Source organism: Hylobates moloch, unplaced genomic scaffold, assembly GCF_009828535.3.
Source record: "Hylobates moloch isolate HMO894 unplaced genomic scaffold, HMol_V3 SCAFFOLD_6, whole genome shotgun sequence".
In the NCBI taxonomy this organism is placed as follows: domain Eukaryota; kingdom Metazoa; phylum Chordata; class Mammalia; order Primates; family Hylobatidae; genus Hylobates; species Hylobates moloch.
Genome location: NW_026652281.1, coordinates 1,327,281 through 1,344,986, shown reverse-complemented (window position 1 = coordinate 1,344,986; position 17,706 = coordinate 1,327,281). Strand labels below are relative to the sequence as shown.

General features: G+C 60.6%; 1 protein-coding gene across 2 annotated transcripts in view; it reads right to left on the bottom strand.

Annotated features, from left to right (window-relative positions):
- Positions 1-17,706, bottom strand: part of PIEZO1 (piezo type mechanosensitive ion channel component 1) — a 67,940-nt gene that overhangs the window by 27,882 nt on the left and 22,352 nt on the right. For both annotated transcript variants that reach the window (XM_032156207.2, XM_032156208.2), the window contains exon 2: positions 4,426-4,521. In XM_032156207.2, coding sequence (XP_032012098.1) covers positions 4,426-4,521 — 96 coding nt within the window. The remainder of the gene's footprint in view (positions 1-4,425; positions 4,522-17,706) is intronic.

Genomic DNA, 17,706 nt, shown 5'->3' with positions numbered 1-17,706 from the left:
GCGGAGGGACCGAGGGCCTCCTGACCTGCACGGGGCCGGGGGGAGCGGTGCACACAGAGGCCGAGGGGGCACCCTGACACCGGCCCTCTTCTCTGATGCAAACAGCATGACCTCAAGGGGTCAGGTGGCTTTCTTGTTCCTCCACCTGCAGCCCCTGTCCCCACCCACCCCTCATTCTCCCCCTGCAGGTCCCACCCCTAAATGCAAAGCTGGGAAAGCCAGGCTGAGCCTGGGATCAGGCCACCTCCTCAGGGACCCACTGCTGCCTCTTCCGGGAGCCCAGGAGACCCAGTGGGATCTCCCGCCCCCGACTGCAACTCCCTCCCGGCAGGACACACCCAGCTCACAGTGGCCTCTCCATCCTGGGAAAGGGAGTGAGAGGAGGCTCAGGCCAGGGACCCGCCCAGCTCTGGCCGGCAGCCGCCCATCAGCCTTTGTTCCTGAACCAAGTGTGTATGCCCCAGCCCATCCGCTCCCTGCTGGAGGGCGCCCGTGGGGAACGGACTGTTCTTGCCACCCCCATCCATGGCAGGGGAGGGGTTCAGCATGGTCCTTGCCCACCTAGAAGAAGGTGCAGGGGGCCGCGTGCGGTGGCTCACACCTTTGGGAGGCCAAGGCTGGTGGATCACCTCAGGTCAGGAGTTTGAGACCAGCCTGACCAACATGGTCAAACGCTGTTTCTATTAAAAATACAAAAATTAGCCAGGCGTGGTGATGGGCACCTGTAATCTCAGCTAGTCAGGAGGCTGAGGCAGGAGAATCACTTTCACTTGAACCCAGGAGGCAGAGGTTGCAGTGAGTTGAGATCGCGCCACTGCACTCCAGCCTGGGCAACAGAACAAGACTCCGTCTCAAAAAAAAAAAAAAAAAAGGTGCTGGGGCTCCCCCTCCAGCTTGCAGGGCTCTCAGGAGGAAACAGGAAGGGGCGGGGAGGCTCCAGGGCATCGCAGACCGGATGGCTGACAGAGCATGGACCTGCCCCAGAACCAGAGCCCTTGGACCCCTGCACAGCCTGCCAATGCTCAGGGGCCCCACCACGGCAACGTCCTGGTAAGTGGTCCCTAGACGCCATGCCCACACCTGCTGGACAAGGGCTGGGCCTGATCCGTGGAGAGTGTGGAGTTGCCCTGAGTCTGATCCGTGGGGTGTGCATGAGACCAGCCAAGGGACCCAGGGTGCCTTGAGGCTAAGCCATGAGGCCCACCCAGCGACTGAGCTAGGGCTGAGCTGCGGGGTGGGGCCACGAGAGGGGGCTTTTGAGACAGAGGATGGAGACTACACAAGGCTGGCAGAGCAGGGGCACCAGTGAAGCTGGAGAGGGGGGCAGGGCCTCCCTGCAGGGGGCATGGTAAGAGGTGGGGGGTAGTCTCTTTCCAGACAGCAGGGGCAGTCTTGGAGGTGGGTTTTATCCTAAGGCAGGATGGGGCTTCTGAGTCCCTAAATGGCAAGCAGGTCTCTGGGAGCCGACCCCTGTGGCTCTGCCTGGAGCACCAGGGTCTGTTCTCACTGCCCCAGACCCTGCCCCTCTCCTCTCTGCTCAGTCTGAGCTCAAGTTCCAGCCCCCCAAGGGTCCAGCTGACGCCTACAAGGGGACCAAGGCCTGGATGGCGTCAAACCTTCCAGCAGGGCCACGCCAAGCCCAGCAGCTGCACAAATCATAAAGCCCCGGGCACTCGGCTCGGGCGAGCCTCACACTTTCCTCTCTCCCTCCCGGAAAACTGGGCAGCGTCTCCGTCTCTGAAGGGCCTCTGAGGCGGCTCAGGCAGGGACGTCCTCCCAGGTCCTCTCCAAATCTTCCCACCCCAGCTCCTCCCCTGGCGTGGCTGGGCGCCTGCCTTCCCCCACTGCTGATTAAAGGAAAGTGTTTCCAATTGCGCCCGGGGCATGAAATATTTACGGAACAAACGGCGAAACGCCAGGGGCCTGGGAACAGACAGAACCGGCTCCACAGAGCAAAGGGGAGGCCCAGGATAGGGACCGGGAGTGGGGGTGCCCACCCACCCCAGCCATGCATTCTGGAAGGGTTTCGGCCTCGGGCCCCAGCGACTTCCAGCACTCGGCCCCTCCCCAAAATGCCTCTCTGCACCCCTGAATTCTACCCATGATCCAGGATCAGTGCCTGCACTGGGCACAGTGACTCACACCTGTAATCTCAGCACTTTGGGAGGCTAAGGCAGGAGGATCACTTGAGCCCAGGAGGTGGAGGCTGCAGTGAGACATGATCATGCCACTGCTCTCCAGCCTGGGCAACCAAGCAAGACCCCCACTCAAAAAAAAAAAAAAAAAAAAAAGCCAAGCACGGTAGCTCACGCCTGTAGTCCCGGCTGAGGCGGGTGGATCACCTGAGGTCAGGAGTTCAAGACCAGCCTGGCCAACATGGTAAAACCCGTCTCTACAAAAAACACAAAAATTAGCTGGGCATGATGGTGCGTGCCTGTAATCCCAGCTACTTGGGAGGCCGAGGTGGGAGAATCGCTTGAACCCGGGAGGCGGAGCTTGCAGTGAGCCCAGATCGTTCCACTGCACTCCAGCCTGGGCGACAGAGCAAGACTCTGTCTCAAAAAAAAAATAAATAAAAAAGACCATTGCCCACCCCAAAGCACCGTGAGCTAGGAGGGAGCCTGTGGGATGCTTCCAGCCAGGTGTCACGAGGCTGGAGGGCAACCCTCCACCTATAGCTGGCAGAATGATGGACCCCAAAGATGCCAGCATCGCAGTCCCCAGAATCTGTAAATGCAGGAGTTCACATGCAGAGGGGACTCCAGGCAGCAGAGGAAATGGGGGCTGCCCAACAGCTGATCTTAAACCAGGCAGGTCGGCCTGGATTAGCCGGGGGCGGGGGGGGCAGATGGGACGCAGCCACAGGGTTACCGCAGGGGAGAGGGAGCAGGAGAGACAAGGTGTGATCCTGACCCCACCCCACCGGCTCTGGAGATGGTGGGAGGGGCCCCAAGCCCAGGAAGGTAGGAGCCTGGAGCAGCTGGAAGAAGAAGGAGATCCTCCCCGGAGTCCCCTGGTAAAACGCAGCCCGGTGGACACCTCACAGCCACGGACAGGCCCCCAGGCTGCCAGCCTGCTGCGTCCAGCACCTTCCAGAAGGGCGGCGCCCGAGAGCATGTCCCCGCAGTCACGCCCCCCGGTCCTGCTTGGCCTCTTCTCCGCCCTCTGCTGGGGAAGGTCTCCTGCTGCTACACTTGCCCTCCCTGGGGACCTTCCTTCCTTTCAGCGGCTCTTCACCCTCCAAAACCCAAAGACCAGTGGAGGGCCCAGCCCCATCCACCTTTGGCCCATGGCCTTTGGGGACAGCTCTCTGAGTGTTTGCTCCAAAACACGCTCTCCTAAAACGTGGGCACAAAACGGACATGGCCCCCACAGTGCAGGTAGGTGACACGTCACTGGACGGAGGGCTTGCCGCCACCCTCGTCACCCAGGCTGCAGGCTTGGCACGTGGCCTCCCTGCCCTCTGTTTGGAGGATACAGGACAGCAACACAGTCCTGGCCCAGCTCAGACCCCGAGGTGATTCCCAAGGGGGGCCCCAACTCCCCCCGCACAAGTGGGTCAAGGTCAACTGAGGTCCAACCCCACAGCGGACAGAAGGAGGGCGGTCGAGGCGGCTGGAACTTCCAGGCTGCCAGAACCTCAGCAGGCACGAAATGTGCCTGGAGCCTGCAGGGAGCGGGCATTTGGGGCCCACCCACTCCCTGTGGCCTCCAAGGGACACAGGGACTCCACCCTCATGACCCCCTCGCCACCCACAGCCTCTGCAACACGGATCAGAAAAGATTCTGAGCTCAGCTTGGGGTCTACAATGAAAATAAGAAACTTTGATGGCTGGGCGTGGTGGCTCACACCTGTAATGGCAGCTACTTGGGAGGTTGAGATTCGAGGACTACTTGAACCTGGGATTCGGAGGTTGCACTGAGCCAAGATCGCGCCACTGACTCCAGCCTGGGAGACAGAGCGAGACTCTGTCTCAAAAAAAAAAAAAAAAAAAAGTCCAGGCTCAGTGGCTTACGCCTGTAATCCCAGCACTTTGGGAGGCCGAGGCAGGCAGATCACAAGGTCAGGAGATCGAGACCATCCTGGTTAACACGGTGAAACCCTGTCTCTACTAAAAATACAAAAAAAAAATTAGCTGGGCGTGGTGGTGGGCACCTGTAGTCCCAGCTACTCGGGAGGTTGAGGCAGGAGAATGGTGTGAACATGGGAGGCAGAGCTTGCAGCGAGCAGAGATGGCGCCAATGCACTCCAGCCTGGGCAACAGAGCGAGACTCTGTCTCAAAAAAAAAAAAAAAATTTATTTTGGGACCCCTCATCTTCCACCCCGGGCTGTTAAAGGTGAGGAAAGCTGTATGAATTTTGGCCCCAAAGGAATGCCCACCCCCTCCCACCCTGAGAGCGTGGGCGGGGTCCCCTGGCCTTACCTCGGAGGCTGTGTCGGGTGGGGCCAGGGAACCAGGGCAGCAGCAGCAAGAAGAGCAGGTAGACCAGCGAGAGTCCGCTGAAGCGGAGCAGGCAGGCTGTGGGGAGACAGGCGTTAGCTGCGTCACCAACAGAGGATGGTCAGCCCCCACCCCGGAGGACAGCACACCCGTGGCCCAGCTCATCACACCCCCGAGGCCGTGTGCTCTGTGAGTGCTGCCCTGGGCCAGAGCCATGGAAGCCGCCACACGCTTCCATACGTATCTCACACACGCCACGACACGGACACCAGCCTCCGAGCGGGGCGTGGAGGTTGTGCCCCATCTTCCTAACCTTGCTTTTTTTCCTTTAAAAATGCTATTCTCGGGCTGGGTGCAGTGGTTCACACCTGTCATCCCAGCCCTTTGGGAGGCCAAGGCGGGTGGATCACTTGAGGTCAAGAGTTTAAGACCAGCCTGGCCAGGCCGGGCGTGGTGGCTCATGCTTGTAATCCCAGCACTTTGGGAGGCCGAGGCGGGCGGATCACGAGGTCAGGAGATCCAGACCACGGTGAAACCCCGTCTCTACTAAAAATACAAAAAATTAGCCGGGCGTGGTGGCGGGCGCCTGTAGTCCCAGCTACTTGGAGAGGCTGAGGCAGGAGAATGGCGTGAACCCGGGAGGCGGAGGTTGCAGTGAGCCGAGATCGTGCCACTGCACTCCAGCCTGGGTGACAGAGCAAGACTCCGTCTCAAAAAAAAAAAAAAAAAGCGACCAGCCTGGCAAACATGGTGAAACCCTGTCTCTACTGAAAATAGAAAAATTAGCCGGGCATGGTGGCGGGCACCTGTAATCCCAGCTACTCGGGAGGCTGAGGCAGGAGAATTGCTTGAACCTGGGAGGCGGAGGTTGCACTGAGATGGTGCCACTGCACCCCAGCCTGGCCGACAGAGCGACACTCTGTCTCAAAAGAGAAAGGAAGAAAGAAAATGCTATTCTTGGCTGGGTGCAGTGGCTCACGCCTGTAATCCCAGCAGTTTAAGAGGCTGAGGCAGGAGGATCACCTGAGGTCAGGAGTTCAAGGCCAGCCTGGCCAATATGGTGAATCCCTGTCTTGACAAAAAATACAAACATCAGCTGGGTGTGGTGGTGGACACCTGTAGTCCCAGTATTCGGGAGGCTGAGACAGGAGAATCGCTTAAACCCAGGAGGCGGAGGTTGCGGTGAACTGAGATTGTGCCACTGCACTCCAGCCTGGGTGACAGAGCAAGACTCCATCTCAAAAAACAATCAAACAAAAAAATGCTATGATTCCTGCACCCAGCACATGTCTGGGAGCCCTTGCACAGGTATGGGGCAGTGGGACACAGCACGCCCTCAGCCCAAACGCTCTGCGTGGCCGCACTCGCTGCAGCCCCCACACCGTGCCCCATGTCTGCCCTCCTGCCTCTCCCAGAAGGTCCCGGGGCCTGGCCTCCCACCCTCAGCCTGAGAGCCTGGCCAGTGCCTGCATCAGTCCCAATCACACAGCTCCCACCCGGGGTCTCCCCTGGCACTTGCACTGATCTGACAGGGTCTGCAGTCAGGGAGGCTGTGCCTGCCACATGCTAGCCAGGCCTGCTTCCTCCTAGGAACGTGAGGTTTGTCAGGAGATGAGGGGTGGGACCTGATGTGGTCTCCTCGCAGGGGGCCTGGGGGACCACTCAGCCTTTCCAGGGCTACCAGGGAGGACACTGGGACTGGAAAGGCACCTCTTGCTGCCTAAGGGGCACCAGCAGCCCACCCTCCACCCACCACCCACCACCCACCACCCACCCTCCAGCCGCAGGACCGTGGTCAGGAGGCTGAGGAAGGAGGCCACAGTGAGCTCGGACCCGTGTCCAAGCGAGACCCCCGGCTGCCACTCCCACCATGACCCCAAAGCCCCAGCCAGGGTGTAGCCAACAGGGTCCCTCCATAGTCTGGCTCTGTGCCCAGGGGAGGCCATGCGTGCCACTGTCTTCCCCGTCCTTGGTGCCACAGGAGCCCCGGGAAGTCTTCTGGAGGGAGGCCCAGCCCAGCCCAGCTCTCACCTTGAAACCCGCCTGTCCCTTAGTCCCCAGGCCCCGAGCCTCACCCTAGACCAGGGGCACGGAAAACGCAGGGCATGTTAGAGGAGGCGCAGGCAGAGGGAGACCCCGACCTCCACGGACAACACAGGAGACCTGGCCTTTCAGCCTGGTGGGGCCTCCAGACCCATCTCCCCAGTGGCACTGTGGGGCTGATGCTTGCAGCTCAAAGGGCCAGGGGTGCACGGCAAACTCAACAAGCACAGCCCCTCCCTTCCCACCCTCAGCGACTTCACCCTTCCACCCTCCCAGAAGCAGACACGAAAGGGCCACGCGCAGCGCTGATAGGGGCTCAAGGTGGCCTCGGCTTAGCACATGCATCGCGGAGTGCAGGGCTCCAGGGGGCACCGCCCGCCCTGCTGGACAAAGCAGCCTCCCCCAACTCCCCCAGGAGCCCTCCCTGAAGTTAAGATCCCCTCTTCCTCCCATTAACGCACCAAGCATAGCCATCGGCTCCATGCTTTTAAATCTAAAGGTTTTTGACGATTATACATTTTCATTAAAAAAAAAAAAAATCAATAATATCTGGCCCAAGAGGCAGGAGGCAAACGCATTCACAGCAAAGGCTTCTGAAGTTCTCTCTTGTTCTCCAGAGCTGCACTTTTCAGCCAGGTGAGTTCTGCCCCAGCTCTGTCCCCAGAGAAGGTGGCACCTCCCCTCTGCACCTGTCCAGCCAGGTGGCAGCCGTCCGTGCGTCCATCAGAGCAGAGGAGCTCACGGTCTGACCTGCCAGGAATGTCCAATGCTGAACAAGTTCAAGTGCACCAGGGTTGAGTTCAAAGCCCGTGGCAGGGCACCCTAGTGTGGTGTGGACACCAGGCAGGGCTCCTTCCTGCAGGCAGAAGCGTAGGTCCTGGGGATGAAGGTCACCAGACCCTGAGGCTGTGGGGAGGCCAGGGAGACGGTGCTGTGGGTGCAGTTTCCTTTGGGAAAATGAAGAAGTTCTAGAGATGGGTATCGGTGACGGCTGCACAACAATGGGAACGTGCTTACTGCTGCTGACCTGTGCCCTTAAATGTGGCTAACGTGACAAACTTTAGGCCGGGTGTGGTGGCTGAGGCCTGTAATCCCAGCGCTTTGGGAGGCCAAGGCAGGCGGATCACCTGAGCCCAGGAGTTCAAGACCAGACTGGGCAACATAGAGACCCCATCTCTACAAAAAAATACAAAAATTAGCCAGGGATGATGGCGCATGCCTGTGGTCCCAGCTACTCGGGAGGCTGGGGCGGGAGGATCACTTGAGCCCAGGAGACTGAGGCCGCAGTGAGCCATGATCACGCTGCTGCACTCCAGCCTGGGCGACAGGGTGAGATCATCTCAGGAAACAAACTATAAAATGGCAAATTTTATGGATGTATATTTTGCCAGAATAAAAAAAATAACCAGCCCTTGAAATCTGCAAAGGATTGTCAGAAGCCCCAGCCTGAGGCTGCAAGGGGCTGGGACTGGAGATGAGGCGGGTGCAGGGGCTGAGGATGGAGATGAGGGAGGGGCTGGAGCTGGAGGCCTCCCTGACCGCCCTGCCCCTAGCCGAGCCAGAGGGGCACCTTGAGGGGCAGAGCGGAGTCAAAGGCAGAGGACGATGGAGGGCGTAGGAGACACTTTGGCAGGGGTTCCCCAGGAGGCCAACATTACCCGGCAGGGCAAGTCCCCCGCCTGAGACCAGGACCCACCAAGGGCCTGCTCTGGTGACAGCAGAGAGCCCGGCCAGCAACATGTCCCCCAGAGTTTGTTCACTCATTCATTCATTCATTCATTCAATACCCAGCAGCAGGCTTGGTCTATGGTCCGGGGACATGGTGGACTGTTGCACAGACAGCTAAGGCTTGTCCCAGGTGGCAGCCACTCGCCAACAACACAGAAAAGGAAAAGGCTCAGACAGGAAGAGGGCAACTTAGCCCAAAGCCCACCCGCTGCCCCCAGAACACACCCACCCCCACAGAGTGCATCCGCCCCCCCAGAGCGCACCCACCCCCCCAGAGCACCCCCCCCGGAGAACACCCGCCCACAGAGCACACCCACCTCCCAGAGCACACCCGCCCCCCCCAGCACACCCGCCCCCCCCGGAGCACACCCGCCCCCCAGAACACACCCACCCCCCCAGAACACACCCCCCCAGAGCACACCCCCCAAAGCACCCCCACCCACAAAGCACCCCCACCCCCAGAGCACACCCACCCCCCAGAGCACACCCACCCACAGAGCACACACACCCCCCAGAGCACACCCGCCCCCAGAGCACACCCGCCCACAGAGCACACCCACCCACAGAGCACACCCACCCCCCCCCCCCAGAGCACACCTGCCCCAGGGACACACCCCCCCAGAGCACACTCCACCCACAGAGCACACCCGACCCACAGAGCACACCCACCCCAGAGCACACCCGCCCCCAGAGCACACCCGCCCACAGAGCACACCGCCCCCAGGCACACCCACCCCCCAGAGCACACCTGCCCCCACCCACACCCCAGCACACCCACTGGCCCAGGAATGGGCTGAGACAGGCAGGCCCTGGCTGGTCTCCCTGGTGCCATCTTTTCTGTCAGCCTTGCCACAGACACCAAGCAGGGGCGGCCTGACGGGTGGGATGAGAAGGGCTGAGGGTTACAGCCCAGCCCACCACCCCTCCCATTATCTGGTCTTGGGGTCCTCAGAGTAGCCGGCTGGCAGGGAAGGAACGAGGAGCAGCCAACGCTCCAATGCCCCCATTTTCAGATGGGGTGGGCTCTGAGAGGGGAGGAGCTCCCGAGAGTGGTCCCGACCCAGGTCCAGGCATCCCAGCCGCAGGGCCACGGCTTTTCGAAACACTTCTTGTATCTACCTGTGTTGTCTATGTGGCCGGCAGTGCTGTTGTTCTAAGTCTGTTGATGTGGCCTCAACTGTGACTTTGTGGGCTAAAGCCAGAGGGGGAGACATCAGAGCAGGCTGCCTGGAGGAGGCGGCATTGCTTTTGGCCTTGAAGGCTGGCTCCAACTCAGGGCAAGTCAGAAGCTTCGCGCATCAGGCTCAGGCGGTGAAGGAAGAAATTTGGCCAGAGGGGAGGTGGGGCCTGAGACAATCCAAGCAGCAGGGACAGCAGCCTGCCCTGCCCTGTGGCTCCCACGTTCCCATCAGGAGCTGCCCAGGCTGGGCCTGTGACCCTGTGGGGGTCATGCCTTTTCCTGAGTCAGCTGCAATGGGATGGGGTCAGAGAGAGCTGTGGCTCCCAACCCCCAACCCGCTCGCCCCACCGGCACATGCCTGACTCTGTGTGGTCCACATCCAGGCCCTTGGGAAGCAGAGAGCCCAGCCATCACCCATCCACAGACCCTCATCCTACAGCTGAGAGAAGCGCAGTAAGGAGGGGACAGGCTGCCCTCACGGTAGCTGCTGGGCCCCTGGGTGTCCAAGGGCTGGGCTGGCCTCTGCTTTCAGTGGGTGCTGGCCAGGAAAGCCACAAATGCCACATGGTGGTAACCAGGACCACACACCACTCAACTGGAACATTCCACACAGAGGGCTGGACACCACCCACTCCCACTGGCCCACAGGAAGACCTGCCAGGGGATGTCAGACGCCTGAGCCCTCCTGCCAGGATGCAGTTCCCGAGATGAGACCCTTGCAGCTGACCCACACCCGGGTGGGAGACGAGAACCTGCCCAACCCTCGCTCCCTGTGGTGATGGCGGAGCAGCTGTCTGCTCCAAGCCTGGCCTCCTCTAACATGGGCTGAGCCAAGCCTGACGAGGCCTGAAGGACTGTCACAGGGAGGGCTGCCGGGTGGGGCTCTCACAACCTGGACACCTCATACGTGCTCCCTCCAGGAGCCACACAGAGACCCAAGGCCAGGATTTTGAGCAGGGAGGCTCCGTGAAACAGCCGGTGCAGCCTGTGTGTGGCCCCACACTGCCGGGGCCCGCAGGCCAGTGCTGGCCAAGCGCAGGAAGTGGTGCAGAAAGACTGCGGCCAACACAGATGGGTGACTCGGGACCCACAGGAGCTGAGGCTGCACAGCAGAGCAGGCAGACACGAGCTGGGGGCACCGTGTGAGCCAAGGCCCTGGCACGCCGTCCTGCTCCACACCTGCACAGGAGCTGAAAGCTGGGGCTGGAGGGGCCCCAGGCCCAGCAGCTGAACCTCCCACCCGAGGACACCCGCTGTGCCCCAGGGAGAGGAGAGGCCTAACCAGAGGGTGGGCGCACCTGAGGCCATCACATCACCACCGCGGCCATCACGTCACCGCCGCGGCCACCACGTCACCACCGCCCCCAGTGCAGGCACGGAGCTGGGTGATGTGTCCTGTACAATCCTGCGGCACTAGGCGAGGCCACGACTGTCACCTCCACATTGCAGATGAGGAGATGGAGCAGGCCTGGGATGCAGCAAACAGCCGACACCCCCGCCCCCGCCATGTGGCTCGGGCCTAGCCGGCTGTGGGGACAGAGTAACTTTATTTAAATGCTAATCTGCTGATTAACCCGAGGTCTGGGAATGCCTCCAAACTGTCTAGTTGATGTATCATCTTTATGCAGGAACACCTATTCCCTGGCATTCACACGCACGAAAGAAATAAAAAAAGAGTGCCTACTCCTCATACGTTTCTTCCTAACCAAACCTGATGCTGCAGCAGGAATCTGGCCACCCCACCCGCCACGTTCCCAGCCACCTGCACATTCCTCCCAGGGCAAGATACGAGCCCCGGATTGGGCGTTTGGGTTCAGAGCTCTACCTGTCTCGAGGCTGCCCGAAGTCATGTTTCCGTCTGTAAGTTCCTTCCAGTAAATAGCCCAGCACCAACACACTTGCTCTGTCTGCCTCCTTCGACTCCCGGCTCCTTCGTATCTGGGGTTGCTTTGCTTATACTGCCTTTTCATGCAACAGTGGCGCCTACCCTCCAAGCTCCCATCTCCAAAGGGGACAGAGTGCAGAAGGTACCACGAGAGGACAGGGGCCCCCAGGCCAAGAGCTGCAGAGCAACCTCACAGCAGAGCCTCGGGCGGTGGACAGGTGGGGACTGGGTGGGACCAGCAGGTCTGATGAGACAGTAGTGGTCAGGAGTCAACCTGGCCAGCAGGTCCCCACATGAGAAACTGGGGCCAGGGGGCAGGGCTGCAATTCCTGGGTTCCCAGCACAGGGCAGAGCCTCGGGGGGGGGGGGGCACCCAGGAGCCAGGACAGCAGGAGAAGGAAGGACTGGGGCCTGGAGTCCAGCTGTTGCCCAGCACTTGGGTCCAGGGTCACAAGAGTGAGCAGCCAGAGGTGTCCTCAGCCATGGAAGGTATCACACACCAGGCAGGGAAGAGGGTCTCTGCAGCCGCCATCTGGGAGCCTCGAGGGTGGTCTACGCTCTCGGGGTGACTATCCACTCCTCACAGGCACCAGGCCACAGGGAGGGTGTGCAGGACGCCCACATCCAGCCCGATGTCCACCAGGAACTCAGTCTTAGGCATGGAGGCACCTGCCCGACCTGGGTGCCTAGAAGGATCCTAAGAGGCCCCTCCACAACCTGGAGTCAGTTGTTCTGCCCGGGACTCTGGACCCACCAAGGGCCGCACTGGCTGCTGGTGGGGCCGGGTGGGCTGATGGACCGGGAGGATCTCGTGTGACAGGTCCTCAGGAACCACACCCACCTGAGTGCTGTACAAAACTGGTGGCTGGGGCCAGGCACAGTGGCTCACGCCTGTAATTCCAGCACTTTGGGAGGCCAAGGTGGGCAGATGGCTTGAGGTCAGGAGTTCAAGACCAGCCTGGCCAACACGGTGAAACCCCATCTCTACTAAAAATACAGAATTTACCTGGGTGTGGTGGCAGGCGCCTGTAATCCCAGCTACTCGGGAGGCTGAGGCAGGAGAATCGCTTGAACCAGGGAGGTGGAGCTTGCAGTGAGCCGAGATTATGTCACTGCACTCCAGCCTGGGCAATAGAGCAAGACTCCATCTCAAAAAATAATAAAAATCAAAACAAACACGCCGGGTGCAGTGGCTCATGCCTGTAATCCCAACATTTTGGGAGGCTGAGGCGGGCAGATCACGAGGTCAGGAGATCAAGACCATCCTGGCTAACACAGTGAAACCCCATCTCTACTAAAAATACGAAAAAGTAGCCAGGCATGGTGGTGGACACCTGTAGTGCCAGCTACTCAGGAGGCTGAGGCAGGAGAATGGCGTGAACCCAAGAGGCAGACCTTGCAGTGAGCCGAGATCGCGCCACTACACTCCAGACTGGGCGACAGAGCGAGACTCCGTCTCAAAACAAACAAAAAACGGGTGGCTGGGGAGCTGCACTGGCCCTCGGTCCCTGGGGAAGGGAAGGGCTGAGGCAGGCAGAGGGCATTCCAGGTTTAGACTCCAGCTTAGACCACCTGGAGGCTGAGCCCTCAGAGTGGGGGGCTGGAAGACGCGATGCATTGAGGTTACGAGGAGGGGCCTCAAGAGGGCTGGCAGTGCAGGAGCACCGGTGCAGGCCCCGGGTAATAGTTACCTGACCTGCCTGCTTTCCCGTGTGGTTAAAAGGTTCCAATGACAGTGCCTGAGAGTGTGTGGACACTGGCAGCCTGTGAGCGCAGGGGCGGGTGGGAACAGGTCTCTGAGAGGACTGACGGGACCCTGTGAGCGCAGGGGTGGATGGGAACAGGTCTCCAAAAGGACTGATGGGGCCTAGGAGATAGGAGAGGGACAGGAGCTTGAACAAGGAGTGGGGGCAGAGACGGGAGAAAGAGCTTCTCAAAGGAAATGGAGCCATGGGCCGGACTGAGATCCCATCTCCACCTTCTCCAGGGCTTCCTCACCCGGAAGGAGAGCCCACGGGTTGAAGCTTCGTCACCTGGGAAGGAGAGCCCAAGGGTTGGAGTCCACGACCTGGGGGTTCCTGGCCCTGAAGGAGCCGGGCTGCGGGGTGGAGCAGGGCCAGCTGCCATGGCTGGAGGCATCACCCTCCTTAGATCCTCCCAACAGCCTAAGGGTGGCACCATCCCATCCCACAGGCAGGCGAACTGGGCCCAGCATGGTCCAGCAAGAGACTCAAGTCACAGGCAGACTCCCCCAGCAGCCTCAGCTCCAGCAGATGCCCCAGGAGGCAGGAAGGGTCTGGGCCATTAACACAGATTTCACAGACTCCAGCCCGCCCCAAAAGGTGCCACAGAAAGGCCTGGCTGGACACCCCTCCGCCACCCTCTGTGCTTCTACTTCTCTGCCCTGACCTAACTGGCAGAGAGGATATAGGGCTAGACCAACAGGCCCTCTGGGGTTGGGGGCAGAGCAGCCGAATCCCGGGAGGAATCCCCAGGAGCCTCCTAAGCCCTGTGGTCCCACTCTCTCAAGCCCAGGTGGGTTCCCGGCAGTGGCTGCCCGGACTCTCCTCCCACAGGGACACTGCCATCAAGGAGCAACGACCCTCTCAGCCCAAGTCCCTGTGCACTGAGACCAACCGTGTGGCCCTCAGACCAGTTCCTTGGTCTGGCATTCAAGCCTCCCAGCACTTTGGGTCCCCTGGTATCAGCTGACCCTGTGGGCTTCCTGCCACTCCCCTCCCCAACAGACCAACATCCTGCTGCATCCCAGCCTTGGCCCCAGCAGTGCCCTGGCCTGGGGGCAACCCTGGCTTCTGTGAGCTCTGTCCCCACCCATCGTCACACAGCCATTCCCAGGGCTCCTCCTGCTGTGATGCCAGTCATACCTGTGGCTCACAGCAGCTCATGCACAACTGCTTCTCCCCAAGCCTGTGACAGGGGCAGTGCTTGGAAATGCAAGCCCACCGCCCCCACTCCACAGGCACCCATGGACCCACAAGACACAGCAGATGCAGGAACAGCCTCAGCACCCACCTGCAGAGCAGGCCGAGGAGCAGGGTGTGTGGTGGAACCCTGTGGGTCATGTCTGTATGTGCCCTGCAGAATGACACCACTGGGCTCTGGCCCTGACCTCTCACAACTGCTGAGATGACCACAGATGAGCTCAGTCTCCTCTGTCTTAGTTTGTTCGTCTATAAATCAAGAACCATAACTCCCTCCTCACAGGATTGTTGCTGAGACAACAGTGCCTGACACATAGCATAAGAGAACAAACATGCACCAAGCTCTGCGGCACTGCTGAGTGATACAAGCCACAGAGAGTCAGATGCCTACCGTTCCTTTTGTGTAAAACTGAAATTCCTCATGTCTAGGATATATAAAAAGGCCCAGGAAGTTCCCCAGCAAGCTGTCGTGTTTGCCTCTGCAGAAGAGGTCCTTGGTCCCTCCTACTCACGGCATTTCCTTTCTTTACAAGGGGAATGTTTTCACGTGTTGCTGGAGTTATCAACAAGTGAACTGGCCAAAAAGGAAAAGGACTGGAGGAAACAGACAGAAGCAGGGCAGGTCGCTTGGTCCAGCCTTCCTCTCATCAAAGGGAACGGAAGCTGGAAAGACGTGAGTCGTCTGAGTCCTAGAGCTCACAGCGGCAGCTGCAGGGCTAGAACCTGGGCCTCCTGGCCGGGGCAGGCACCTTGCTAGGTCTTGACTTCTTTTGCTACCAGCTCAGCATTGGAAGCTCCGAAAGGGGCCGGGTGAGGGCAGGGGAGGATCAGAGTTCGCGGATGACAGCTGCCAGGCCAGGACAGCAACAGGGAGCCGGGGTCCTGGTCCAAGCCCCAGCTGCCCTCCCCCTGGCCTGATCCAACTCCTGCAAGCGCGCTCTCTGCCTTATTTGGTTTGGAAGAGAAATTCATAAACACTCCTGTGCTAGTGGCTTATGCTGGTGGGCGGGGCCGGGCAGAGGAGAAGAGGAAGAAGAGCAGACGTGGTACAGGCAGCTCCCGGCGGCCGCTGCTCTACCCTGCCCTGCAAGGGAGCCTGGTGGGCCTTACCTGCCATGACCCCAGGCAGAACACAAAAACCAGACCCAGACCGAGAGGGGCCATGAGGGCTCAGACGGATCCCATTTTAATGGAAGAAGAAGGCTGGCAAGGTTGGCCCGGGGGACAGGGGGAAGCCAGCCTGCCCCCAGAAGCCCCCCGCAGCCTTCACAGCGAGGTCTACGGTGAGGTTCACACAGGCTGCATGGCCTATCACCCCAGAGTGCCAGCACAGGAGCCTGGGAGAGCAGACAGAAGTGGAAGCTGTGTGGGGAGGGGACCTGGGGAGCTCCCCTAATGGAGGCCGAGCCCGCCCAGGCCCACCTTCACCAGCCACCCTGGCACCCGGGCCTGCTCCGCACATGCTCCCAAAACTCCAGGTGCTTCAGTCCTTCTCCGCGCCAATCCCCACCTGTCCCTCAAAGGCCCCGGCGGACGTGACACCTGGCCCACCCCCCACGCCTGGCCCACACCCCACGCCTGGCCCACCTTAAACACCTAGCCCAACCTCCATGCCTGGCCCCCCCTCCACAAGCAGAAGTCCCACCTCCAGCGCCCACCATCCCACAAGCCCACCCCAGACCTCGTCGGCAGTGCCTCTGTGCCCTTAGTGACCCCAGCCATGGCTACAGACGGCTGAGCCACGGGCTCCACTCCCCCGGGGCGCTGGACAGTCTCAGGCTGGGATCCTGCACAGTTCTCTGTCCATCCCACTCCACCCCGAGCTGAAGACTGAGGAAGACTGAGGACGCCCCTCTTCCTGCCTCATGGACAAAGGAGAGTTGAGAGAAACTCAAGGAAAAAGCCCCGTCTACACCCTCTGTCCAACAATGAGAGAGAAAATGGATTCTAGAGCCCTTCACAAAGCTCTGAAAACCTCAGAGACCTTCGAACCAACCCCTGCCATCTCACAGGAGAACCCCAGGCCCTAGGAGAGCAGGCTTTGTCCAAAGGCAACAGTGGGACGCGGCCACAGGGCACGCAGCACCCAGGGAGCCCAGGACGGGCAGGGGCCCGAGGGGAGCCACCGGCCTTCAAGGCAGCAGGAGGTAAACGCAATGTTCCTCACCAACTTGGAGCCTGGCCAGCAGCCTGGGGCACCGACGAGCTTCTGGAGCATTTAATTAGCTCGGTGCCTGGCTTTAATTAGCTCGGTGTCCGGGTTTAATTAGCTCAGTGTCCTGGAAACTCAGTTTTATGGCTCATCTGACCTACACGGGACAGGGTCCTGCAGGCCTGGTGGCTGCTGTGGGTTGGGCACCCACCGCACCTGCCCCAGCCATCTGCTCTCAGACCTGCTGGCGTGGAGAGTCAGGCCACCCTCCCAGACACACTCAGCCCGCAGCCCTTGGAGGGGTTTGCAGGGCAGGAGGGGGGTCCGTCTGTGAACAAGGTGACTGTGCAGGAACAAAGGGTCAGCAGGCACCTGCTGCACACAGCCACGTGGGTGGGACTGGGGGAACTGTCTCTGCCCAGGGAGCGGGGCAAAGCCCACAGGACCCTGCAGGCATCAGCCCTGGGATTCTCACACAAGCCAGGGGTGACTCCACCACGCCCATTTCACAGATGAGCACGCAGAGGCTGCAGGAGGGGAGGGTTCCCCAGGTGACCTGCTGGTGGGTGGAACAGTGGCACCTGCACATCTGGGCCTGAGCTCTTGTGGCACTGCCCTGCCCAGGAGGGCACCAGGCTAAGAGTGACTCGTAGGAGACGATGGTGCTGACGAAAGGCCCAGAGGCACGGCCCAAGGCAGAAGCAGTCTGGTCCCAAAGCTGCCGCCTTCCGGTCCCCACACCATGGCAACGGTTGTGCTTGCGGGGCGGGGGCGGGTGAGCTGGGAGGTGCCTTTGCGTTCTCCCCGATGCTGCTCAGCATCCCATCCCCATCCTTTTGGTACTTGGGGTCAGCAGTGAATGCCCCCCAGCATGGCAGGAGACCGAGCAGAGATGAGAATGCCCCACCCCAAGCATGAGACATCCCCCACATCGGGGCCTGGGTGGCCCTTCCCCCACTTCCTCCTGACCCTTCCCACTGCCCTCCCTGCCTCCCCCTCCCTCCCAGGGCCTGTCCTTCCCGACAGACGACCAGTCGCTGCCCGGGTGTGCAGGCCTCAGTGTTTTTCTGTGCTGGGCTTCCCTGCAGGGTCAGGGATCTGGGACTCATCCCTCAACAACGGAGAAGGGGACAGATTCCAGGGCACGGGTGAGGCCCGCGTTCCACACAGGGCAATCCCCTGACTCTCTGCCCAAGTGGGTTCCTCTCCAGCCCCCACAGCCTCTCCAGAAAGGGAGGAAACCAGGACTTATCTGGGCAGCCATCTCTGGCGCAGGTACAGGTAAATAGGTGGGGGACAGTGGGTAGAGGGTTGGGTCCCAGGAAGGACGTGG